The sequence below is a fragment of the Grus americana genome, chromosome 20, assembly GCF_028858705.1.
Source record: "Grus americana isolate bGruAme1 chromosome 20, bGruAme1.mat, whole genome shotgun sequence".
NCBI lineage: Eukaryota > Metazoa > Chordata > Aves > Gruiformes > Gruidae > Grus > Grus americana.
The window spans coordinates 2,117,464-2,144,387 of record NC_072871.1 but is presented as its reverse complement, the minus strand read 5'-3'; the positions used below and the strand labels follow the sequence as shown (position 1 = coordinate 2,144,387).

At 54.4% G+C, this 26,924-nt stretch overlaps 1 protein-coding gene across 2 annotated transcripts in view; it reads right to left on the bottom strand.

The window, feature by feature from the left end:
- Positions 1-392: 392 nt before the first annotated feature.
- ARRDC1 (arrestin domain containing 1) overlaps positions 393-26,924 on the bottom strand; it is a 39,366-nt gene continuing 12,834 nt past the window's right edge. Inside the window, exons 2-8 of one of the 2 annotated variants that reach the window (XM_054849046.1) lie at positions 21,532-21,642; positions 8,664-8,714; positions 7,947-8,101; positions 7,263-7,445; positions 6,720-6,896; positions 6,107-6,518; positions 393-5,175 (exon numbers count right to left, since the gene is read on the bottom strand). In XM_054849046.1, coding sequence (XP_054705021.1) covers positions 5,111-5,175; positions 6,107-6,518; positions 6,720-6,896; positions 7,263-7,445; positions 7,947-8,101; positions 8,664-8,714; positions 21,532-21,642 — 1,154 coding nt within the window. In that variant the 3' untranslated portion in view covers positions 393-5,110. The remainder of the gene's footprint in view (positions 5,176-6,106; positions 6,519-6,719; positions 6,897-7,262; positions 7,446-7,946; positions 8,102-8,663; positions 8,715-21,531; positions 21,643-26,924) is intronic. The other variant, XM_054849047.1, reaches the window with a different exon arrangement.

The following is a 26,924-nucleotide window of genomic DNA, read 5'->3' as shown; positions in this document are numbered from 1 at the left end:
GCTCGGCCGCGGCAGCTCCGGCTCCAGCCGGGCTGACATCGCCCTCTCCCGCACCGAGCGGGGCGAGCAGGGCCGGACCTCCCCACCCCGGGTTCCTGCCAGCAGGAAGAGAAAAACCCGACCGGCCCAGCGCTTCCTCCGGCCGGGAGCACGGCTCCTGCAGCGGGACCTTCCTCCATCAGGGAGCAAGGGACAGCTGAGCTCACCCCGCCAGCGGCTGCCCGCCCCAAGGCTTCCCCCGCTAAGTTGGAGGAGATGCGGCTTTGCTTCAGCCTTGGCTATAAATCAGCTTTTGAGAGGCGGATGCCTCCTCTGAAAGCCCAGATCCGCTTCTCGCCGCGTACGGACAAGCGTTCATCACACGTTTAACCCCAGCAAAAGCACACGTGGTCTTAAAAAAGGAGCTCTTTATTTACATTTTTCAGTTCTTTACATTTGGTGGTTTAAAACCTGGGACAAAAATATTCCCCAGAAGCCGTGGTAAACATGTAAAACGGCTAGTTTACGTTTTAAAACCCAATAATAAATTGACACAGAAGTCTTAGGTTGTACAGAGCCATCACAAATATTGTTGTATAAAACGCCAAAATCTGTAAAGAGAACCACAGGAATAAAGAATTACAGCCACGAGTATTGGTACAAGAAAGGGCACAAGTGTTGAGGGTTTTACCCCACCAGTCTCTCTTGGGGAGGAGGGATGGGACATTCCTGTTGCAGATAGCTGGAAATATTTTAAAATACAGAATAAAACCCAAATGGACCCCAGAAAACCCTTTATCTCCTCTCTTGTGCTGGCTCCACAGGAAAACTTCCTAGCAGAAAATATTTACTTTTACAAAACTACTTAAAGTTCAGTGGAAAGGTAAAAAAAGAATCATTGTCCAACAAAAAGAAGAGCCTTCACAGCCCCTGTCTCCCCTTTCCCCATCTCCTGGCAGTGGGACGACAGGTGCCAAAGCGGAGTTTAGTAGGACACAAACAACACTGAAAAAGCCAAAAATATGGAGGCGGCACATGTGGAGAGCGGGACAAGAACAAAACCATGAAGGATAAAAAAGCAGCAGCAGCAGCGAAAAAAAACCCCAGATGATATTTTTGGTGTTTTGCATCAAATGCCAAGTTTGGAAACAATTAGCTCACAAGCTTCACTTGCACCCCCCCACTTCCCTTCCCATTTCTAACAAAACCGAAAAACAATGACTTAAAAAAATTGAGCCAGGAATTTGAATGAATTGCTGTGCGCTGAAGTTTTTAACCCAGAGCTGGATTTGGAAAAAATCGACTTTTTTTCCTCTTCATTCCAGAGTTCAGAAAGAGGGGATAGGGATGACCCAGGGCCTACAGGAACTTCCAAGGACTTCAAGAGGTTGAAGCCAGAGGGGCTGCAGAGAAGAGAGACAGCAGCGAGGCAGAGGACAGAGGGATTGTCCCCTCACCCTCTCCAGAGGGGACATACTCGCACCCAAACATGGGTTTAGCCCCACCGTGCTCACCCACGTATACCCCGAGGACCTTGCTGCCACAGCGCCCTGGGGCCACAGCTGCGGGTAGGTTTAAGAAGAGCTGGACCAACTCCTCCATCCTGCAGTCCTGGACCATTTCAAAGGGGTCCATGAAACGTGAACAAGGCTCTTCGTGTCAGGCTTCGATTCCCTGCCGCAGCGCTGGGGGACAGGCACAGCTGGGCAGGAACGTCGAAAACCACAGCGCTTTGCCAGTTATTTCTGTCCGCTTGCACAAGAGCGAGGTTGTTCCAAGACAAGCTTAGGGTGATACCCTGCTGCATCCTGGCCACAGCCACCTCCATGCCCTGAGAGGCCTCTCCCTGCAGGAGCTGTGCGTGCTCAACCCGAGCGTCCAAAAGAACAAGGACCACGAGGTCTAGCTCCAACTCCTCCCTGCTCACTCCACAGCAGGCAGTGGAGATGGACACTCCTCACCAGCGAAGAAGAGCGTGCCCACGTGCTCCCTGCTTTGCAAAGGGGACTCCACGTACAGCAAGAGGTGCTGAAGAACCAGTCTGCAGCAAATAGAATTTGGGAGAGCAAGCTCAGGTGCACGGGAGCGCTGCAGAGAAGCAAGGCACAACACAGGAGCTGTGTGAGATACAGCTGTCCCTCCCCTCCACAGTCTCCACCATGAACGGTGCATTCCCAACTCCAAAGGTTAAAGGAGGAGGGCAGACACTGGCTGGGGGTCTAGAAGGGCACCCCAGGGGCTCCAGCCACAGTAACCGAACAGCATTTGAGTTTTCCAGCCAAAGAACATGGGCTGGACAACAAGGAACCAGGAACCCAGACCCAGACCTCCAGACCCCAGCTGGGTCAGGAACCTGTACCCCAACCCAGCATGGCCAGAAGCACTGACAGCTCACAGGAATTTTTTCAGAGGCGTGGAAGGGATTTGGGTTGAGGGAAAGGAGGGATACATACTGCCAACAGCAGAGGCCACAGGAGCTACAAGCTGAGCTGGGCAAAGCAGGTTCAACTAACAGGGAGGAAGAGGAAGATGAAGAGCACCAGGGAAGAGATGTACCATTAAGAATGAACAAGCACCTGCCTTTGACCCCCTGCGTATCAAGAATGCTTTTCACGGCAGGCACAGGCCACCAGGCAAAGGGGAGAGTCCTAAACAATAAAAGCCGGGCAGAAGCATAAGTTGAGCAGAGGGTGAAGAAGGATCCTCGTGTCTGAGACACGCCTCAGGCTACTTGCAGGGACAACATCTAGGCAACACCTGCATGCTTCAGACATGGCATCACCGAACTGTGGGTGTGGGGAGGAGCCGTCTTCCCTTCTCAATAAGTTTCTTCCAAACAGCTCTTTAACAGAGGGCATGGGCTGGTGGCCTCCAGCCCCTGGCTGTTCCATCTCCACGCTCCTGAAGGGAGAGTCCACTCTCCCCTTCCTCCCCACCAGCCTACCTCCTCCTTTCCGACCTGAAACTGGACAGCACAGAGCACTGCCTGAGACCAAACCACGGCTTCGGGACACAGGGAAGCAGCAGTGCAGTGGGTGCTCTCTCCGGAACCGAGCCCACGTGGTGCCAAACTCCATCCAGCCACCTGGAACTACAGCCCAGCACCGTGGTCGGGCTGCACCACGCTTGTGTTCCCAGAGCCGTCCTGGCAGAAGTCACCTTCACGGTGAGAGCAAAAAAACTTGCTTCATTTTGTAAGAAATCAGCAAGGTGCATTCCTGGATTTGGCATGAACAGGCACATGGATAAGCATCAGAAATGGATGAAAAAGCACAGCATTTCTCTTAGAATAATTTATTAAATACAGCATTAAAATTTGTATTTATGAATTCAATCATTAAAAACAAAACTTCATCTCATATATATATATATATTCAGGGACAATAACAATCATTCTATCAACATCGGTGCATGTTGTGCCAGCACTGCTCAGAACGGCACCTTCTCTACACTATCCTTAAAGCAGTTCAACACTTAAAAAAAATAAAATAAAATGTATTTGCAAAGAAAGAGTGCAAAGCAGGGCTTGTCCCCAGCTGCCTGCCAGGGGTGTGCAGAGCCAGGCTAAAATGAGGAGGCAGAGGCTGCAGTGCTCCTAACAGGTTTGTTAGATATTGCCCACCCAGCGTGAGGCAGCATGGAGACCAATTCTCAGAGGTGCCAAAGGTCTGCAGTCCACTATTTCAGCCGTGGCTGGATGCCTGCAGCTCTTAAGTATCTGGTTTGTGGTTTCCTCAGCTTGGGCAGTCAATACTAAAACAGCTAAACAAGGGAAAAAAAAAAAAAAAAAAAAGCAGAAAATAAAAATGTTGGTTTTACATCCACCAGCTTCTTCCCTCGACCTGCCAGGTCCAGCGGAGGCTGCAAATGAGGCGTAGCGTTCGTGCTCCCACTCACTCATTTTCACAACCTGCCGTGGCTTGGCTCAGGAGACGAGCAGTAAACCAGTACCAGCTCGCAGAGAGAACAGCCCCCAGGCCAAGCGCCATCACACATCGCACGCTGGCTTGGCAGCGTGGACCGCTCCTGCGAGAGACACCGGGCTGAGCCTCGAGGGAGGGTTGTCCCGGAGGGAAGGGCTTCCACGGACAGGGCCCTTGGGCAGACTCAGAGGTAGCATCGGACAAACTTTTGTAACTTGATTGTCATGCAATTCTGGCCTGCCGAAGGCAGTGGCAGCTGGGATGGAGAGGGGACCCTGAAGGGTGGGAGATGGGACACGGGGGATCGGGTCCCCCTCGCTTGCAGACTGACCAGCGCTGCGGTGGAGCAGCGAGCAAGGCTGGACTTTCCTACAGGGCTGTTCAGAGAAAAGTCACCCTTGCTGAAAAAGGCCAGAAGCTGGCTGGTGGGCACCCCACGGTAACACCGGGCTCTCCCTCCACAGCTCACCAGGGTCTCTTGGGTTATGAGCAAGCGCCCCAGCGAGCTCCCCGCTGCCAGAGCCTGCTCTCCTCTCACCACAGGCAGACAGCAGTGCAGCCTGCTGCGAGAGGACCAAAGGCTGCCGGTCACTCACCCCACAACACAGGTATAGCGAGGGCTTGTGCTTTTGGCTTTTTAAGAGTCCCTGACCTTCCGAACCTGCTTACTCCAAGAAACCTCTTATTCCAGCTACCCTTAGGACCTATGAGGACAAGGAGGAAGGGCTGTCAAAACCATTTCTGGAGAACGCACGGCCCACAAAAAAGAAAAGAGAGTCCACACAGCCCAGCCTTCACCTACAGCAGACACATGCCAAGTCAGGAGCATTTCAGATAAGGCATCGCAGGTGCTTTGACAGTAAAGCAGTTAGTTTTTACTACAGTACTTTAAACACAGGCTGCTGCAGAGGGCATCCCTGGGGCAAAACCAGTTCTCCAGCACTTGGTGCAGCAGCAGGAGACGGTTCAGTTTCCCAGACCTCTCCTACGCACACACACACAGGCTGCTCTGGCTGCCCTTTTTGGTTTTTTTTCCCCCTCCCTAGAAAGAGACTTCAAAAGCCCAGGCTGGGATGTGCCATTTACCCCATCAAGCAGCCAGAGAGATAAAGAGACGCCTTGCGCTGTACCAGACTTTGCAGTAGGTAGGTTGGTGAACCGTGGCGCCCGGGGGTGGGCAGCGCCAGCGGGACTCGAAGCAGGGGAGGCTAGTTGCCGTTGCTGATGCTGGAGTTGGCACTGCTGCAGCTCTGCTCATAGGATGGAGGCGCCTCTGTGGGGGAAAGAAAGAATAAGAGCAGTTACAGTGGGTATTTGGGAGGTTCCCTTCACCCCAGTCGATGTAACTTGGTGCTGAGCAAAGCAAACTGCAAACACGCACACGTGTCACGCATGCAGGCACTCTCTCTCCAGGACCCTACAACCCGCCCCGCTGAAATATATGCAGTTTGCATGTGCACACGCAGATTCTGAGCCAGCCAGTCCCATCCCTGTCCTGATGCCTACAGGGGTTAAAATCAGCACCTTAAAGTCCTGTTCCGTTCCTCCCCTTCTTTCACAAGCATCCTCACGCACTCCAACACCCCCAGATCACAGGTGACCCGTGCCCTGCGTGCCCCAAGCCAGCGCTGAAGTGACACATCGAGTGTCTCATTACCCCAGTGCTAACAGATGTGTTTATTTGGGTAGGACTGTGCTAACAGACACCGCTGGTCCCTGCCACCCCGGCCGCCTGGGACAAGTACGGCTCCAGGATTCCAGCGTGCTGGGATTTCCCCAAGCTCTTCCACCCTGGACAGCCTCTCACTCCCACCCCCACAGCTTGTGTCTTCAGACCAGCTGCAGGCCCACTCCAAGTCAGACAGAAGATTTCAGTTACATCATGTTCCTGGCTCTGCTCCCACCAGCCTCCCCACTAGCCAAGAAGTTTTTCTATCAGTGGGAGGCTGAAAGCTCATTTAAGAACAGGGAGATCCTCTCACAACGAGCCCAGGGCAGGCACGGGTGTAGATGTGGGAACGGACAGCCGGCTTTTACAGCTGTAAGAAGGGACTCCTCCGGAGGCTACAGCAGGCAGAGAGATCTCACGATCCCCTCTGACACCAGCCCCCCCGCAGGCTGACATGCCTACATTCCCACCCAGAGGTAGCAAACTCTTGTAGGAGACACGTAGCCCGTTTAGATCTCGGGAGCAGACTGCTCACCGTATGGGTAGCCCCACGTGCTGTACTCCGGAGGCAGAATGAGAGAGCTGGCCGTGGGGACGGGCACCACATTCCCCTCGGCGTAGTAAGGGACAGTGGCTCCCGTTGACAGGCAAAGCGTGGGATGGTTTGGGGAGCCCGTCTGCTCCGAGTCCACCCTGATCTCCTGGAAGCTCAGTCCTGGGGCGTAGCTAAATGGCTGCTGCTGGGAATGGCTTTTGGTGGGGATCGAGACATTGTCCATCGGGTGATAACCACTGGCAGCCTCCTCTTCCTCTGGGGGGGCACTGGGTACCACTACAGATGGTATGTGCTGGATGGACCGGGAGGGGCTCAGAGGGACCCTGTTCACAGCAATGTTCCCAATATAAATGGGGAGAGTAACCGAAACCTCTGGCGACTTGATGGAAACCTGGAAGAGAAGGAAAAACATCCTCTTCAGCATACATTGTGGCATCCTCTTCAGTATACATTGCACTGGGAAGCTTCACCTGATGCGAGGGCCGCCCGCACCATGCAGCGACAGAGTTCAGCGATGGAGCTTAACCCAGAAGGGAGCACAGAAGTTGCAGCACAGCCCACCGGAGCTCCCCAGCAGCACCGATGTACTCACTTGGATGTAGTAGTCGATATGTATGAGGCTACAGCCCTGCAGAATGGACTGGGGCAGTGCTGGAACAAGGATCTGCTCCTTCCATTCTGCATGTTTCCAGGCTTTCACTCCTGAGCCTTCCACCTCCGCGATGGTCCTCAGGTCGTAAATCCAGCGCTTGGATTTATAAGCCACTTTCTGTACAGAGAGGAGAAAATACAGCTAGCAGAAAGATTGCAGGTGGTCTTCTGTCTCCCACCAACGTATGTCAAGACATGAAACCACCCAACTGCTTTGTCAAACAAGCATGAGCATGAACCTAACATGCATATTACAGAGCAGAAATATGCATCGTTATAGGATAGACTGAGTTGGTATAAGCAAGACAAGTTCTACCACCTCTTTCCCCAGGAAGGTAGAGAGAAACAGAGTTAGCCAGAGGTCTGGACTCCTCGCTGCCACCTTGCCTCGCAGCCACATTGGTGAGAACTGCCCCAGTTTCATAGAGGCCTCGGGGGGTGGAGTACCAGCACAAGGTGAAGAATCACCCTTTCAGATGCTTACCTGGAGCAGACTGGCTACCACAGCCCCGGTGTCCCGGCCCGATTTGTTCTCTATGTCCGTGCGGAGCTGGATTGCTTGCCCCACGATGTACCCTTTCAGATCCGAGGTGGCGGTCAAGATAATGTTGCCACTTTTCACAAGCTTGTAGTTGAACTTCTTGGTGATTGACATAGTGTTGGGTTGCTGTAGGACAGCAGAGAGACAGAGATGTTGGCTCAAGAGAGTTAGAGAGCCTCCAGGAAAACACTCAGAGATTCAAAACAAGCAAGCAGGAATACCTGGTCTAAGAGGATGCAAAGAACCAGCAACACAGCACTGCCGCAGACAACAGGTCTCACTTCTCCATCCCCCCAGTTTTACTGTCCTATTAGTCACTCTTCCCTCCAAACCAAGTTCCCCAAACCCCGGTCTCTACAAGTATCTGGTGCTATTGGCCAACACCTCTCTGCGTACTGAAAATTCACCTACATCTTTCAAAGCAACACGTCAAAGAGTCAAAAATCACTTGGAGCAGGGACTGATGGCAAGGCAGGACAGATGAGGAGTCCCTGTCCTGCTCTTGCACAGTCAGGGCATGCCGTCAGAGAGTTGTCCAACCACACAATTATTCCCCAGACAGCACGCAGGACAAGGACAAGTGGTGAAGCCTTGGCACTTCCCAGCTACACTCCTCCTTGTTCTTACCTCGATTTCAGGGATGTCGTTCAAGTTGAGAGGGCAGAGAACGTAGAAGATCTTGTTGCACTTGTAGTCCTTGGAGAAGCGAGGTGTGTCTATCACAGCTTTCACCTGATGGAGGACCTTGCCAAAAGGGCCTTCAAACGATGTAGGAGCAGAGGCTGGAGTTGAAAGAGAAAGAAAAGGATTGTAAGGCTGAGTCAGGCCAAGTATTCCTGAACTGGAAGAACAGTCCCTTTAAACAGCTTTCCTTTTCACCTGAGGAGTTCTGCAAGTACCTGAGAGACAGAGCACATGGGGATACCCCAAAAATGAGCTGGGGCTGAACACTTGGGTCACTCAGAGACCTTGCTGCAACCTCCTTCCAGAAGGTATTCTCTGCAACCGGCAACTGCAGGTGCAATAGCAGGGATCCTCTCTCTGAGCACACTGTGTGTGGGACGGCTGGCTAGCCACAGGCCAGGACCCCTGCGCACACGCAGAGAGCTCACAGGGTTACGCTTGGAGAGGCGTCAGCGACAGCTCGGACCTGGCTTTGCACCAATGCAGAAGGTACCCGCTTGTCTAAGCTCCTCTGCTGTCTGTGGCTGACCTTACACTCCCTCTGGCATCTTCTCTAGCTTGCCTCTGCCACGCAGCCCAAGTCCTGCTCAGCACAGCTCGAGAGGCTGCAAAAGCCAAGGCTTACATGGTAGTGCCTTCAGCCATTTATCTGCACCATACCTGGCAGCAGGAACTGGAAGGGAAAGTTGTGCTCTCCAGCTGTCAGGACCCCTGCAGGAAGCAAGAGTAAAAGGTAAGTGGGAGAGGCCATTGCCTTGGAATGGTCTGATCTTCTGTAGAGCGTGATCTTCTGAAGAGAGAGGCCACCACCTGGGGAACAACTTGTTCAGCTGCCTACAGTCCACTGGACAACTCCAGATCCAACGAGCAGCGCTTGAGTCAACAGGAGCATCTGCTGCCACCCACCTCTCCTCGGGACAAGTGATGTCTCCATTCCCAATGCCTGGTTCTACATCCACCCTGAAAATAAGGTAGTTTGGGGCAGGGTGTAGGGGTTCCCAGTGCCACAGCAAGGGGTTAGCCCCAGACTACTGACACAGGGCATGGAGAAGGGATGCTGTGTGTTTATCTTTCCTCACGCAGGCTACAGCCAGTCAGGGGGAAGGCGAGAAAGCACAGGCACTGTCTGAGGGTGGTAAGGAGGTCTGGTGGGCATCAAGTCACTACAGCCTTAGCCACACACCAAGCCCCATGCAGACTGCACAGTGTTCAGGAGCTGGAACCAGAGATCCATCTCCCAGGCCTAAATCCAGCCCTGGTCACAAGAAGGGACCTGCAGTACCTCAGCCCAGCTGCTTAGACAACAGGAGCCAAGAAAAAGATTTCCCCAACATTAAAACCTCAACTCTGGTTTTCTTCAGCCATATCCTGCTCTGCAACGGCATCCTGGAGGGTGCAGATCAGAGCCAAGACCCAGCGCACAGCTAAAACAACAGCTACAGACTGAGACTCCCTGACCCCGTCCACCCTCTGGCACTCCCATCCAGATTCCGAATTCCCTCCCAGGGCAACGTGATGGCTGAACTGGACCCGCAGTGTGATCCAGTCACGTCAGGCAGCTCCCAAAGTTGCTTTCAGTAAGAAAAGCACTAAGGTTTATCCACATTTGTTAAATATGTGCAAACATGAGAGGGGTTTTGCTTTTAAAGTGGGAGTGCTGAGAGGAGACCTGGATACCTGTTAAACCAAGCTGTGCTTATTCTGCTTTGTAGGATCATTGCTGGAGGTACCAAGACTCTAGCTCTTTTGTGGATGCAAGATGGAGGAGGCAGCAATATCGACTCTGCAGAGCTGACAGTAACAGAGCCCTGTCATCAGGGGATTAAGCAGATTACGTGACAGGGGAAGGTGGGGAAGATAGAAGGGTAAATCCCCCCACCTGCCACTGCGATCCAGGTAGGAGGCATGGGAGGTGGCGTTTGACTTGGTGCATCCTTCACGTTATGAAAAGCTGCATCTCTGCCCCTCTGCTCGCTCAGCCACCCCACAAGGACCTAAGGACACCCCGGTTAGCATGCATCCCGCCTGCAGCGCAAAGGCAGGCAGAATAAATAATATGACAAGCATCCCATCACGTATTGCTACAAAGGCAAGTCAGGAGAAAACTAAGAGATGTCAATTCATACGCTTTGTCCTTACAGAGAGGGCAAGATTTGCTCGTACCCATCACCCCACCCAGAACACCTCCCTGGTGATTTCCCTCCCCGTCCCCCAAATAAAACCGAATTATGTAGGCTAAAATGCAACACCCGGTGCTGTCACCAGGTGGAGGCACAAAGCCAGCCACTGCCTCGCTGCCAGGCCTGACGCAGGGACAGGCACCGCGGTGTGGGCAGCTTCTCCTATTCCCTTCTTGGGAAGCCTCGCTCGGAAAAGGAAGCGGTTTGAGATGTAGCAGGTGCCTCTGCTTGTTGGTTACGGGGTAAAGCTTGGCTAATACGAATGACTCAACTAACCCAGTGCTTGTTCACTGCTCCAAGGGTTTCTGCCTTTTATTGGGCATCATTCAACGTTGATCTTACGCCCGTTACCCTCACTTTTGGAAAGCGAATCGATAAACTGGAATGCATCAACTCTCCTGAGCAGCTTCTGCATTGGAGTAGGGGGATTTGCTCCATCTGAAAGGGAGAGGGAGCCAGTCCTGTTACTGCAATGCAGGAGGGAGGGATATGGGAGTCCCAGAGGGTAGCGGCTACTGAGTGTCCACCAAGACCTGGAGACGTTGCCGCTGTCTGACCCACAGAGCCCCAGCTGAACGTGCAGTGATTTCAAGTCTCCTGCTAGCAGCATGAAACTTCGCAGCCTTTCCAGGACCCTTAGGAAGAGCTCACAGACCCCACAAGGTGAAAGTCCCTCTTCTACATTACAGGCGGCATGATCTAACGAGTCATTTTGGTCAAGCTCCTGCCCAGCTCAGGTGCACCGACAGAAAGCCAGGCTGGAAGTGAACCTGTGTGTTCACAGTTCCCAACACCCTGCAGAAACCCAGGGGCCCTGAAGGCTGCTCCCAACGGCAGCGCCAAGCAAGGCCACGTGCTCTCCCAGCAACGCGCGTGGCCAGCATCACTCGCAGAGGATGCGGTTGAGCTCTTGGAGCCGCTACATGACTTGGTGGCACTGACACAGTTTCCACATGGGTAGCCCGGCCTCCAAGTAAGTCACCAGATGAGAACTGCCCCCAGGTCAGGGTTGACCACTCAGATAGCTCAGCCCAAGCGCCCAGAGATCTGTTGGCTCACAGCAGACTCAGACTTGCTGTGACCCCCACCTGGGGCCGGGAGCAGCCTGCAAATCCCTCCTGCAGCTCCTGCCTGCAACAAGCTGCCCACGAGGGCTGGAAAAGGCCGTTCCTGCTCTTCACGGCCAGTGATGAGTTCCAATACCAGCTATCCCAGACCGAAGCTGTGCCCCATTGCAGTTCACACAGACTGAGGGCATCGCAGCACTGCTTGGCTCGTGGCCACGAGAGCCCAGACCTCAGCCCTGTGCCGAGCAGGGAGCCAGAGAAAGGCAGTGAGCTTTATTCTCCACTCCATTAAGCAGAGAGATGCTGCAGGCAATTAGCAGTAGCTCTTGTTTTCAGACCTGCTCCTTCCAGTCCACGCTCTCCTTCCCCCAAAGAGAAAGAAGCATCTTTATTCCAGCCCTGAGATCCTCCATGTACAGGGAATTTTCCAGCAGGCTGGACCAAGCATCCAGGTCCTACCCACAGGAACAGACGCCACTGCACACGGCTTCATTTACTAGCACAGCTAACAAACAGGCGGTTGCTCCCGAAGCCCCAGCTTCCACTTGAACGCCTGCATTTCTTGCCCTTATTGCAAGCACAGGGGCTGTTTGGGCAGGTCACTGGCGGAGGGGCTACGAGGCGCAGCAGCAGCACCCTCAGCCCCCGCTGCAGGAGCCCTTGGCAGCCTGGAGGAGATATTTTGAGGACCCCACTGGTGAAGAAAGTGGAAGGGGTGTGGAAGTTCAGTGCCAGAGCTATTTCAGAGACAAGAGTTAATAAAAATAGCTGAAGACAGACAGATGATCCTGACCAAGACGGTAGACTCCTGCGAAAGCACAGGCATGATCCAGAGCGCCTGACTTAGCAACAAGGCAGCAGAGACCACAGGCAAGCTCAGGTCCTGCCTGCCTCCCGCTGCGAGCAGGAGGAGAGGCGGATATTTAGCAGTAACCCCACACCGCGTTGCTCTCCAGGCTCCTGCTTGCCCCTCCTGGCAGGAGCTCCTCCCGCACATACACAGTGGAGGCTCCGTGTCCGACGTGCCTGGGATTACAAAGCCATTTTCGGTCTTTTGCCACGCGTCTGGTGCCTTTGGCAGGTGGAAAGTTGGCGAGTCCTGAGCCGAGTCTCCCCTTACAATGGGAAAAGAGGTGGCAACTCTCCTCCTAAAGGCTGAGCTTCCATTTCCAAATGCTGACTAGTCTTAACATAATGGAGAAAATCTACAATTTCCCTTATCCTAGCCAGCCCGTGAGCATGGGCAAGACACAGACTGACCTTGCCCCAACACCCAGGTACCTCTCACACAGAAAACAGCAGCAAAAGCCACCTCGGCACCCTGCAAGGAACACTCACGGTGCTCGCCTGTCCCATGCAGCCACCACGACAGCAGGACAGGGCAACACATGCCCTGCTAGCCACACATGTGCCTTGGAGAGATCCCCAGACCACGACAGGGGAGACGTGGCACCGTGCACAGAACGCAGAGCTGTTCTGCCTGCCCGGCCACATCCACTGTACAACACCAGCATCCAAGCAACAAGGGGGACACAAAGCCCATGGAAAGCCACTCGCTGCCCCTGTCCCCCCAGCCCTGAGAGCTTCAAGTAAAAATCCAGGACATTTAATGTGCTAATTCCACCTGCAAGTTGACTTTGCAACAGAGACGGCTGTTGGCAGCAGGCAGAGGCGAGAAGGTTTCCTCTGATGGCCACCAACACACAGATACCCAGGAGGAGCTGCGCCTTCTGAAAGCTCCTTTCTGAGCCGCTCCTGAACCAGAAGCTTTGCCAAAGCAAGCCGCAGACTGTGCACGGGTGAAAGCAGGTCAGCAGGAGTTCAGTGTCGCTCGAAGGGTCTCTGAGAGCCCCACGCAGCAGGCTGCAACGCTCCCAAGCAGCCTGCAAACGCACTGCGAGGGGAAGGGCTGTGCAAGCCACTGCAGCCGCGCTGAACCATTACCTCCCCCCATTCCCAGAAGCCTGAACAAAGGCCACAGTGTGCTCAGCCGCAAAAAAGCTTTTCCTGAAGTCTACGTGCGGCTAAAAATACCTTGAGAAAGTCATTAGGCAGCAGAGGCAGCTGGATTAGCAGGGTTCTGCTGTGGGGCCATACCTGCAGCAGCCTTTCCTCCCGATAGGAGCAGAGCCAGCAGAGATCAGCCACCCCCACGTGGCCTTTGGAAACATCCTCCCTAAAAATTCCTGGAGGGAAAGGAGCTGCTGCCCCAGACAGCCTGGAAAGAAACAAACCCGGACAGCTGAAGCAGCAACAATACACTAACAGTGCGGAAGAGCCGTCTTACAGTGCAAAGCGGAGAGCGACCTTGGAGACTTCCCTGAACGCAGTGGAGATTTGTCTGGAAGCAAACAGACTCTGCCGTTCACGGTTCAGCCGCTCCCCTCCGCTCCACACCAGGACGGGGGGGTTGTTCACTCATACCAGCGGACATGGGGGAGGCCTGGGAGGACTCATCATGTGCAGAAAGGAAACGCCTTGATCCAGAGGGCTGATGGCGAGTCCTCTGCCGCGTCCCTGGGAGGTAACCTGGTGATGCAGCCAGGCTCAGGTGAGGCTCCCCTGGGTGAGCAGAGCCTGCGAAGCATTGCCAGCGACGGGGAGCACAGACCCGAGCCCAGCCCTGCATGAGACAACAGACCTCGGTGCTGCAGCACCATCCCACTCTGGGCATCTGCGGTCACACTGATGTGCGGCAGAAGGACAGAAATTAATGGGTTTTCCCAGGGTTGTACGGGCTTCCCATGCAAAGCTCAAGCTGACCGTGACCCCGAGCCCACCCAGCCACTGGACGCACCGTTCTCTCCCCGCAGACAGCTCTGCTTTGATCCACGAAGGTTCGGTTTCCCCATGCTCACCGCAAACTAGCACATGCCACTGCACAACCACATGGGAAAACACGACACTATAGTAACCGCGTGTGGGTGAAATGACCACATGTCTGTATTTACACTGCTAAACAAATGATCCAAGTCGAGCTTACTGTGCCACAGCTCAGGTGCTGAAAGGGTTTGGACTCATTTCTGAGCAGTGCAGCTTCCCTGGCCAGCGCTGCCAGGCCACTGCCCAGGCGGAGCCGGCAGCCAGAGGAAGTCACCAGCCCTTCAATGCCATCATCCCTCCAAGAGCGAGGGGAAGCTGCCTGCCCACACCCTGCCCTGCCAGCAGCCAGCCCGGGGCTGGGAAAGGTTCTCTGGCAGCCTCTGCCCCAGCACGAGGGCAGGGCAGGGCTGGGGTTCAGGAGGAACCAAGCACACGCGAACAAGGACACTCAGCCCTACCTACTATGTCCCGCCTGGGCTTCCCGGGGCTGTTCTGCAGCTTTCTTGGTTAGTGGCCCATGCAAACAGGCCAGGCTTACAGTACTGGTGGGGCCAGATCTGCCTGGGCTGCACGTTCAAACAGGGACATCTGCCAAACGCCTCCTCTCAGGTTGGCTCCTCCAGCCCCAGCGTCTCCATCCCTGGGGAGCTGGAAGCCACAGGCGGTCACAGCCGTCTCTCTGTGAGGCTGATGGCCCCCACAACAAAGCCAGGACCTCCAGGTTGGTGCCAGCGGGGAAAGGCATTGGAAAGAAGCCAGAAGAGGGTTGGGAGATGCCTTGGTCACTGATGCACCAACACGACAGACTCAGCCGAGCCTTATTACTCACCCCTGTGAAATCTCACACTCTGGCGCGCTGGGAGACACAGCCCAGACATCTGAGCACACAGCAGGCTGCAGGGCCAGGCGACTGCAGCACGTGGTGCAACACACACCTCTGCCTTGCCAGACTTCATCCACAGCTAGACTAGGGTGAAAACGAATATTCTGCGCATCACTCCCTCCATCCCTTGAAGAGGGGGGATGCTATTTGCTCTGCAGCCACAACTAGGAGCCTGGAAGGTGTCCCTGCACCCCAGGCACAGGAGCCAGGGAGTGGCCGAAATGGGGCTCCTCTGCCCCGACCTCCGGCTCTCCTGGCTGGTACCTGCCAAGCAGACGGCAGTGGCTCTGCTCCCTCCTGCTGCACTCACGTATGCTAGAGCAGGAACAGGCTGCGCCTTTGGAGTACACATAGGTTTTGGTTCTTCTAGTAGAGGAACAGCAGGCTGGGCCATATGGCAATTTCTCGCTGGCTACTTAGCGAGTGATGCATTAACTGTGCTGGCGAAATCAAGTAGTATGGAAAGGTACCTGGTGCCTGCTGGTCCCCCTGCCATCGCTTGTAGCAATATAGTCTTCCTGTTGTCTAAAATCAGCCCTCCCACTCCCCTGGGGAAGGCAAGCTCCTTCGAAGGTGCTGAGTTAGCCTGATACCAGTGTTGGTGATGCACAGCCTGGGTACTCTCCTCTAGAGGCTCTCCAGGCAGAGAGCAGGAAAGCAGTGGGTTTGTGCTTTCCACCTTCGGGTAGAGAAACAGGCAGCGCTGCAGGACAGTGATTGCCCAGCTACGGGAAGAGCCGTCACTCTCGCTGCAGTCCTGACAGCCAGCACCCTGCTCACCCCTGCCCTCCTGTCTCTCCTCATCCACCTTTGCAGCTCAAAGTTGAATACTAGATGTAAGCAAAAATGTCAGAGCTCTCCTAACTCACAGGAGGCTGTATCAGAGAAGTCAGATGGGAAGTGTTAATTTTGTCTGTGCCAGGGCACTTCAGGCGATGCCGGGCCATTGCAGCTTTAGCATGAGGACTCCAACTCAGCCTCTGGTGGATTAAGCTAATACATGGGATTACAAACTGCAACAACTGAGGATAAATGCACACATTTGCTTGTGCCATGCCTGCAGCAGACACAGGTGCCTCAGAGGGAGCAACCAACAGGCAGAAGAACAACCTGCCAGCAAGCACAGCCAGACCTGCCAGGGAAAGACTCGGTGTTTCGCTCAGCTTAGTTTTGCTCGAATGAGAGCTCTCCTGCTCCCGAGCAGCACTTCAGCACAGCAGAGCTGCCGTACGGCAGCAGGGGAGCACAGTCCCCAGCAGGCTCCACGCTCTCCTTCACGCCGGATTTGCATGCACGCAAACACACAGGAGGAACAACCTCCCAGTGCTCAGATACGGCTAGTGCTGCCTAGATAAACCTTTCTGTAACACAGGAGGTACAGAGAGAGGAAGAAAGCACACCAGAAAGCCCAGCACTGAGGCTAGGGCTCCACCGCTCACAAATCTCTGTGTCAGCAGTTTTCAGTGACATTTTCAATGAATGAGCAGGATCTGGTGGTATGGCAATGCTGCAAAAAAACTTCAAGGATTAACAGTGATCTATTGAGGCAAGAAATTGGGAAATGCTGAGGAAGCTGTTGTGACCCAAGGCAACTGCAGCCCCTTCTACATGGTTTTCTTGGGCTGAACCTGCAATTACTGCTCCTGAACCCAGCAGCACAGTGCGGCCAGGAGCTGGCACCAGCACACCCTTAACAGCTCACCACTGTCCACTGGGACCCTCCTGCTCTCACCTGGCCAGGGGCTGCCAGGAGCATGACCCGCTGCTTCGCTACCTCCTGCTCGCAGAGCGATTCCTGAGCACAGAATGAGACCTAAATCTCTCAATGCCTCCTTAGTCAGGTCACTAAGCTTTTTAAATTCAGCAGGAAGACAGGATCTTCACCCTGTGCCAACCATTGGCCGTGAAGGTGTTGTGCCAGGCTGGCAGAGAACCACCCCAGGGAAGAGGTGATGCACAGCTGCCCCTTTTTAGCTCTTTGTGCAAGAAATCTGCCAGCAGAGGAAGCGCGTGGAGCAGCCAGGAATTCCCCGCAGCGCTTTCTAGCTAACTAGCAAGCTGCCAAAAGTAAGGTCAGCTGGAAATTACAGTCAGCTCTCTGCACGGGTTCAACTCAGGTACAAGTAGGATTTAAAGGGAATGAAAAAAAACCCAGAAGTCTACCTTTGCACGCACAACCCATCCACAGGGCAAGAGCTGTGTGTGCAGCCAGAGATACAGGGTGTCCAAAGAAATCAGCCCCATGTGGGTACAGGCGCATGATGGACCTGCTCCTCTCCAGCTGAATAAGGCCAGAGCTGCAGCAGGGGAGGGGGAGAGGAGTAGGAGGCCTCCGCAGAGCTGAATTACTCCATTATATTGGATCAAAAGAAGCATCTCTCTGTCTGAGAGCGGTGGGTACAAGCAGTGCTATTTTGTACTCACTGCAACTGGGGTACTTGATCTCCTGCGCTGCTGACACCTAGAGAAACCCAACACCACCTGCACTTGCAAGGTTCCTCCCACTCCTATTGCATGTCTTTGCAAAGAGAGGACCCAAGAAAAACCAGCACCAGGGAGCAAGTGTTCAAGTCAAACCCAGGCCAAGGGGAAAAAGCAAATCCTGCCTTGGCCTCCCCTCCAGGAAGCAAATAATGAGCCTCCCCCGAGAGCCCGGTGCTGCACTGCACCCTCCAGCAAATAGAGCGGCGAGGGGCTCCAAGACCAGCTGGTAGGCTCAGCACTTTCAGGAGCTTTTATGTAAAGAGCCCGAGTTCATTAAACCGCTGACCTGCGTGTTATTGCCAAGGCTACAGCACAGCCCTGCACAACCCCCCGGCAGCTCGTGGGTACCCGCTGCCTCCAGCTTGCTGCTTGGCCCCGGCCAGTCCCAGCGAGAGGCTTTCCCGGACACTGCACTGTTCAAGTGGGGACAAGCACCGCGCCAGCACAGATGCAAGCAGGGTCCTCTGCAGCAAAAACACCAGCCACCAACCTGCGGATGGTCCAGCAGCAAGGCTGAGCCCTCTGCACCCCGGATGCTGCTCCGAGGAGGGGCAAAAAGGGAAATTAAGGATGAGGCCAGTGCCTTAAATAAGTGCCTTACATTGCAAAGCAGGCATCTGGGTTATTTCAGGGCCTGCCTCCTTTCTCATTCAATGTACACCCTTAAAAAAACACCACCATGTAATACAAGCAATAGCTGATGCTACGGAGGACAAGCTGCCCCCTCACTTATTTCAAAGCAAAGAGGTGTGGGTGGAGAAGTGCGGAGTAGCTCTTAGATGCTTAAAGAGCAATCCAAGCCTCTCTAGTTTTGCAAACCTCCTCCTCCCTTCCCCCACGTGTCCCCAAAGAGCACAGCTCGCTGTTATTTGAAGTTACTGCTCAGGATGTGGGAAGGCAAGAGAGCGAGGCGGGTTGTTTTTCAGGCTGAGCCTGCCTCCCTGCACCATACCCCCAGGTGCCAGCACCCTGTGGCTCTGCCGCAGCACGAGCTGGGATGGGCGAGACGGATACGCTTTGGCTGTGTGGCCTTGGGGACACCTGGGATCCTCCCTCAACCCCAGCCGACGCTATCGGGCTGCGCTGAGCCCTCTGTAAGAGGGCTGGGGACCGTGCTGGCGTGGGGAGCCTGGCATCACCCCCTCCCCCAGCAGTGCCCCAGGGCGCAGCCTGGCTGCTGGCCCCCCCAAGTACAGCAGGGACACGCTGCTCCCCCTCACTTTGCTGCAGCCTGTCCCTGCGAAACACTCTTTCCTCGGGTCGCATGAAAAAGGACAGCTCTACTTTGAGCAGAGCAGGCATCAAGGGACGGTCTGTCTGTCTGAAGCTCCTTTACCCTCTGTTCAGGAAAGGCCGGGGCAGCTGAGAGATATTCCTGGGGAGCCTAAAAACGCCACGGCTGAGTCAGCGCCGAGGCCCTGCCTGCACGAGGCCATTGCACAACTCACCTAGCAAACCCCTAGCCGCTGCCTCGCTGCAGGGCTGTGCCGTGCCGTGCCAGGACGCTGCCAGCAGCGCCTGCAGAGAAGGCAGACAGACAGGGACAGGCACGCGCGGAGGCAGAGACATGGAGAAGAAGCTTGGCTTCCCTGCTGCTCCACTGGCCCCAACATGCATCAACGTCATGGCGAGGGCTGCGACGGCAGACAGTTATTTCGCTTCCCTGCAACACAGGCTGGAGCAGCGCCAGCCCCCAGGCCTGTTGTTTCCATATCTGCACGGGCCAGCGCAGCAATTGCGAGTTTCAAAGCCATCTCTGCTGGAGGAGTTGGGTCCAAAGGCAGCATTGACCATTGACACTGCCTCCCCCCCATACATCCCATCGCTCGCTCCCCTATATCCTCGCGGGGGCCCAGCCGTCCTGCCTGAAGACGGACATGGGACAAACACGGCAAGTCCAGGACAATAACTCCCGAGCTGGTACCAGTCGCACAAAGAGCAAATGCCCCACGAGTGCTGCCCTTGGCTGCGATCCCGTGCACAGGGACTGCCCGCCCTCTCCATACCCACTTCTCTGCAGCTGGGAGCTCCCAGCGGTTGTGTCCACTTTGACACAAAAAGCAGAAGAGCCCAGGTCAGTGACCGTAAGTACCTGGCACGCTGCTCCAGATTGATTGCAAGAAGCTCAGACTGGGCTTTTCCCTGTAATTACACTGTAGCTTTGCAAGACAGGACAGCAATGACGCTGCAACACACCTCAGCTTTCAGGCGCAGGACTCCAGTCCTACGGGACAGATTTTCCCTTCAGTTCATTAGGGCTCTGATAAGTCATGCACTACCATTTCTTGCCTCACTTGCCTGGAGCCGCAGCAGCTCTGCAGGACTTCAACTGGCCCGTTGTGTCCCGATCGCACCCCAGACAACGCAGCTGGGCAGCTGCCAGCCCCACGGCCGGCTCCAGCGCAGAGCGAGCAGCCCAGCCCTGCCGCCCCGGCCCCAGGCGCCCGCTCAAGCCTTAGGCTGGCAGAGTCTGCAATACCAGCAGCTGATGGAGAGCAGCACTGTGCTGGGAGATACACAAGAGTCTGGGTCCCAGAAAATTAAGAGCCAAAAGACTAGGGCTTTCCATCAACGGTTTAAGAGCTGGGAATACCAGATTTTGGCAATCTTTGGAATTCAGGCCTTCAAAGGGGACACTTCAGAGCCATGAAAGCATGTAGCCATCAATGCATTTTCCTTCCACCCTTCTGAGTCCACACTGGTCCCAGTTGTCAAGGGGATGGCTTCCAAGGGCAACCTCACAAGAACCGACTGCTGAAGCAGCTATCAAAATCTCCCAGGGGCTCCAAAACCAACAAACCCACCTCTTCCCACTCCTCCTGGCTGGCTGTTGCCACTGCTCTTCTTTACCAGGACAGAACCAACCACAATATCACAGCTCTCCCTTGAATCATTAAATATTGGAAACAGAAGTCAAAAGGTGCATTTTTCAGCGCAGTTGCAGGTTTAAATCTCTCCAGAAGTCCACAAACATTTGCAGCCTCCAGCTCCCAACTCAAAGCTCAATGGCCTGCAGCACCTTATAAAACCTCTGGGATTTTGCTAACCCGACATTCACAGCTGGGCTCTCTGGCTGCACTCAGCACTGCATCCAAAATCCAGCATGAACATTTCTCATTGCCCTCCCAGGCAGTTTACCTCCAACTACAGCCCCTGGGCTACGAGCCAAGCCAAGGGGTAAGCCAGCCAACTGTCTCCCTTCTCTGGGACCTGAAAGCAAGCAGCACTCTCTCCAGTTGCTGCAAGGATGACATCAGACTCCCCTCAACGCTAAAAGCTCTGCTTTGCTGAGGTAGGAGAAACTGCTACTTCAGTTTTACCCATTTCCTGCTATTAGATAAAAGAGCACCACAGAGCTGAGCTCCTGGGCTTTTGCCACGTTACATCTACCGCTACAGCCACTGCCTTCAGCAGGTGAACATTGGCACATCTAGATTTCAACAGGAGCCAGGGCACAGCATGAATTATTTGTGGTAAGGCTGACCTATTTAACAGCAGAAAGACAGCATTCATTCCAGCCCAGATTCCCCAGAGGCTGCTGGTGTCACTTTACCCCACAGGTTAATACAACCCCGGCGCTATCTCTGGGCATCTCGGCTTGCAGGGGTGGTGGTGGTAACTGTCCCAGGCTGTTCTGCCATGCTCTTGGAGGAGAAGTGACACCTCCACATCCCTTTTGATATAAACTACTCCTGGCCTGCAACTGGCTTCTGTTGATCAGCTTCGATCAGTGTTTTGTGACCACCATAGACAATACGTGTAGGAAGGGGAGCAGGATGAACCCACAGGGCCTTGAAACAGCAGAGAAGCTGCTGCTGGCTGCCCCGTTTCAGGCAGACCAGGGCCAGAGGATGCAGGCAGTGTTTGCATCCAAGTTCTGGATGCCAAGTTCTGCAGCTATTCAGAATGCCTCTCTGCACAGCTCCATCTAAGCTCTTGTAGCCTCTAATATCGGTTCCCATCCTCTGTGCACAGGTCAAGGCAGCCTGTGAAGGGGTATTTCACATCGAGAAGATGCTTAAGTCTTGGTGATACATTTCCGTAGACCATCTCAGAATCACAGAACTCCACCACGCCTTTGTGGACCTTACCTTTGTCTGCCAGAGACAGCGTGCTGTTAAAGTACTGCTCCTCCACGGTCCATGCTGTGTCATTGATCTTGTTAGACACCCCACAGGATCCAACGCAGCTCACCTTGATGGCTGTGAAGAGAAAGCACATCCGTAAGCACTGGGAGAAAGCAAAACCTCAGGTTCAGACTTGCTTCAGGCACTGTATGTTGACTTGTGCAGGAGCCGTGCCTCATGAAAACACACACAGGGTGGAAAAATGGAGCAAAGGAATCAGGTCACACTTTCCTTTCAGAAGCACGTTTTCCCCTTACTCTCAGCACTGTTGCACACTCTCTGCTACCCCAGTGCTACTCTCAGCTGTTACCACCATTGAGGACCTCCTGCTGGCCTCCTTGGACTCTGAAAGCTCTTAACAGCAGTGATTTCGGCTCCCCAAGGGGTAACACTCTCTCTAGTTTTCTCCCAAGTGAACCAACATCCCCTCCCAATATGTGCATCAGCTCCTGCACTCAGGCTGACAGCAGAGACCTTTGCAGCAGCGATGCTCTCCCATGCACTGGGGTGTCCCTGTCCAGACAGGGATGAGTGGCAGAAGGCTTTCCCGCCTCCCACCCCACAAGGAGCTGAGCATCCCACCAGCCACCCTGCCAGCCTGGGGAGGAGAGCACTGTTTGGCACAAACCCATTACCCAGCTAAACAAGGTGTACAGCCCTGTCTGCAGCAGTGAGCTGGACCCTCCAGTGCAGCATGAACAAGCCCAGCTGCTGCTCAGGTTCACAGCCCACCCACCCTCCTGGACATCCCCGTGTCCCGGGGTCGGTTCCTGCTTCAATGGAGTACGGTAGAAGCACTTTGCGTGTTAACATTTGTCCTGCATCAGGGCTTCTGATTGTATTTGATAAGCACATTGCTTCTCAGAAGCCCACTTTGAGTGGCTTCCTCCTCCTGTTAGAGACGCAGAGCTCACAGCAAAGCCATGCAGCAAGGTCTGGAAGCATTTGAGATGCCGTTTGACCTTCCCAAAGCAAGGAGAGGAATTTGAGCCATGTTTGTGCCTTGCCTTGGGAAAGCAGTCACCCCAGAGCTTGCCCTGCATGCACCGTGGCTTTCAGAAGGGCTACCCACAAGACATTTTCAGTTAGTCTGGGCTAACTCGCAGCACGTTGAAATCAAGCTCTGATGTCGACACTGGACCACAGAGACAGAAAAACATGACAGACTGGCTTGTTGCACAGCAGGAGATGATCTTTGGTGCTACCCACACACAGACCTATCGCAGCACAAACTAGGTCTTCAGGTTAGTCCCAGCCTGAAAATCTCCTGTCCTGATTCTCACCAGGTTTTGCAATAGCTTTAATGGATCCCACAGAACTCCCTCACTGAATTTGTCAGGTGAATAGTTCTGCTGGCAGGAAGGTAGCAGGAGCTACAAGACAGACTCTTTTCCTGTTTCACCCATCTGCTCCTCCCCTGTATTGAAGCCGCATCTCACAGGAAGCGTCTCCCTGGGAGGCAGGTGGCCAATTTGCATTGGCTTAAGAGCTCTCCCCCTCCACAAGCCTTCTCAGCCATGCTGATCTCACCACCTCCACACACCTACCGAAACACTGAGGGCTGCAACTGATGCTGCTTGCAACCACCTCAAACAGCTCTCCAGAGCACCTGCCTGGCCAGCGTGACCACATCCTCCATGCCAACTCAAGACATGGTGAAAAGAAAACCCAAACCCAGCCCTCTCTGCAGGGGGAATGTATTGTTCTTACCCCAGCCCCCTTACCTGTGCTTTGCTACATGCATTCAGGTAGAATGGGCTCCTCGGGGCTTAAAGTCTCTAAACCCACCACAAAGAACAGCCTCTCCCCATCAGATCTGCTGCAATACCTTCACAGCCTGCTCATGACTTTGAGCAACCAGGCCCGTTCAAGTGCTGTTTTATACTCAAGAGCAAGGGATAAGCAGCTTCAGATGCCAACTCTCATTAACCAAACATCGATATAGCAGCAAGGCTGACACATCGGCTCGCTTGTTTGTGTTTGCGATGCGCATCGGCACTTCCGAGGCAGTGATGAACAGGAAAGCATGGCCTGCAACGGGAGCTGCCTGCACCACAGCACACCGGGTCTGAGCTGACACCGGTCTCCTCCCGAAGCAAAGCATGACACTGAACCGCCCTGCACACCCCCGGGTGACATCCAGTCCTCTCTTTTGCCAGATGTCTGAGCCAAAGCCACAGAGGGGTTTCAACATCAGAAGGAGTAGAGAGCGGTTTTAGCAGGGTGGCATCCTGCATACCCAGGTGTTGGTACCAACTCTTATGCCCCCACCTTGGACATACTGCTACGTCTAACTGTCGTGAGCCCACGTAACTCGGATGGCTCAAGTCAAATCAAGCCCAGGCTCAAATGCTCCACTCCCGCATTTTCACACAGGAGATGTGAACGAGAAAAGCCCAACTAAGCCCAACATATCCTTCAGGAGCAACAGCCCCTGAACAGGCTCCCCCTCAGCCTTCCTTCACCACAGAAGTTTATAGATCACCACCATCTGTTGCAACACCCAGATAAGGGGATGATGGTCTTTAATTCAAGCCTGCTTGCTGCATTGCGGTGCTGAGGCACTCCTGTTCCGGGAGGCGGGTGGGTGGGCATGTTCAAGCACATACACGCTGTGGCCCATCTCCCTTCCCACAGCAGACAGACTCAGCAACCAAAGGGTTTTGCAGGCTGACACTCAGAGCCAACCCTTGACTGGTGGTCCTTGCTGCGATGGTGGACCCCCCTATAACCCATCATTAGGGCTAAAGTCAGACCGCATCTTAAAGTCTCACTGCAGCTAGCTAAGGAGTTCTCCATCGCAGGCACAGGAGCTGTCAGCTCCAAGGCTTCTCAATTAGCCACTGACATCCCCAACTGGCCTGGCCACAGCCAGCCTGTGCCCATAGAGGAGGGATGGTTCCCAGAGGGAGAGCTCCGGGGCTCTCAGGTGTCCCAGGTCCCAGTCCCACGTCCCCACCGAGGGCAGCCCTCTCCAGCCACATTCCTGACCATCACACACCCTGGGGCTGCCATTCCAGGTGCATGAGGGCAACCGAAGGGGCAGAAAGCAACATTTCAAGCTGAAAAGCTCAAAGGCAATTTCACAGCAACAGAGAAACTCTCCCCTTTCCTCTACGCTCTCCAAAGCTGCCAAAGCTACCAGGCACGCCAAGTCACTAGATGTTGGACAGGTCTCAGAGCAGTTCAGGAGGCAGAGGATTTGTTATGGAGCACCTTTGCAACCTACTCCAGAAACATGAGCTCCCCCTCGCCTCGCTGGGGGAGAAATGGGGGCGGACAACAGCTCTGAGCAGATGCATTGCCCTGTGGCTGAGAGTGGGGCTGTGGCTGGATATGGGGATCGCATGTCCCAGCTCATCCCCCAGGCTCCTGGAGGAGCCACCAGATCCTCAGGCCCCCACAAGGTGGGCGATGCTGGGGGCAGCAGGTCCAGAGCAGCCAGAGAGCCCCCCCATTTCATCCTCACAGCCACAGAACAAACCCCAGCAGGAAAACCTGGCAGCTGCAGGGCTCTCGTTCCCCCCAGGTTATCTAGCAGTTTTCAGGGGCACATGGTTCAACAGCTCAAACCATTTGTCTTATTCCTAACCAGGATTTGGAGCATCTAACCATGAAATCAGCCTCTCCATGAGCATCCCATGGGCAGAGGAAGATACTGGGGACTTGCCCGGCTGTCGTGTACAGGCTCCTGCCCACAGGCGGGAGGAGGGACAGGGGCCAGCTGACAGGCACAACTCGGGCACGTGGCACCGGGGGCAGCTGCAAGCTAAAAACAGCGTCGGCGGGACAGGTCTGGCAAACTGGCACCATCGGAGCTGCTTCAACTGGAGCCACCTGAGGTGCAAAGCTTGTCAGCCTGACTGTCAGGAAGCGAAATGCACAGTCTGAGCCTTTCCAAGGAAATCTCTGTGCCATGCTGCAGATACAGCAAGTAAGAAAAGTTTCTACATTAGAACAGGCCAGTTCCAGTTACAAGAAACCCATCAAAAATGCCTCTGGAATCCAGCGCTACCAGCGGTCCCAGTTACCACACTCCTGCTCTCTGTTTACCCAAGCTGCTTTGAATAAATACAGGGGAAAAAAAAAAAAAGTCCAAAAACTGTAAGGGAAGTAGAAGGGGGAGGCAAAGAGCAGCAAACAGAGAAGAAATGAATTATGAAGCCATGCAGAAAACAAGAGCCCTTCACCCCTGCAGTCCCTCAGGGATTCAGGGAAACGGGCAGCTTTGCATCCAGCCAGACACATCTTTAGCAATGCACTACAGCACATGCCAAACGCTGGAAATAAAAGGAGACAGCTCAGCCATATCCATCTCTGCACAAAGTAAAAATAGAGATGCCAGGAGCTGGGCACGTCTGCCTTCTTCCAAGGTGATTTAAGGAGAGCAGCCACAGTCTTCAAATTACTTTTTCTAGTGACCTAGTGAGATGCCCTCCTCAGGAAAGCTGGCATTGCATCTTGAGCAAGAGGAAAGCAGAGGACACACATCCCCCTCCCCTGCCAGTGGCAGGTTGTATATGCACATCCCTATGTCCAAAATCCAGGCACATGCTGAGCAAGCAGATTCTCACCGTCCACCCTGCATTTAGCAGCAGCAGGGCCAGCCCCAGTCCCAAGCGACCCCCTCCAGCTTCAAGTCCCACCTGTGCCACACACAGGTACGGGCAGCAGACAGCAGCGGAGGGAAGGAGATGCCAACAGCTTGGTTGGTTTCAGTTTTCTGGGGTAGGGAAGCAGCAAAAACTTCCCCAGTTGGGGGTGGTGGCCATTGGATTTGGCAGCAGCTTACGCAGGACAAATGGACTGTCCCGTCATTCCCCCTCCTCTGCAAGGATGGCCGAAGAGCTGGGACTGAGCTCTGAAATGCACTTACCAACAGCCCTGGGTTTTTGCCAGCTGAAGCCTACTCGAGTCAGCACATGGCCTTGGCTGTGTCTGTTGGATCTGGAGGCTCCAGCCGTCCCTGCTGCAGGGAAGGGGGTGCTCGGCCTTGTGAGCGTGGGATGAGATGTATGGCAAAGCCACGCTGTGCATCTGCAGCGACCGCACATTCCTGACGGGATCAGCGGGTACCCGAGGACTGAGCTACGCCTTGGAAAACTTGTGCACGCCTGGATCCAGATAACAGGGGAGCAGAGGGGGAAAAAGTGCTGTGGGAGACGAGCAAGTCTGCATCTCATAAGTGTTCATTTCATGGAAACCAGCCACGGGAAGCCAGAGCCCCCTTTCCTCATCCCTCTCCATCAGAGCCGCAGCAGGCAGCTATCACCACATTTTAATTAGATTCCCTCAAGCTGCCGTCTGTACACCCAGAGCTGCAGGGACCGAGAGCATCTCATGAGTTGGGAATCGAG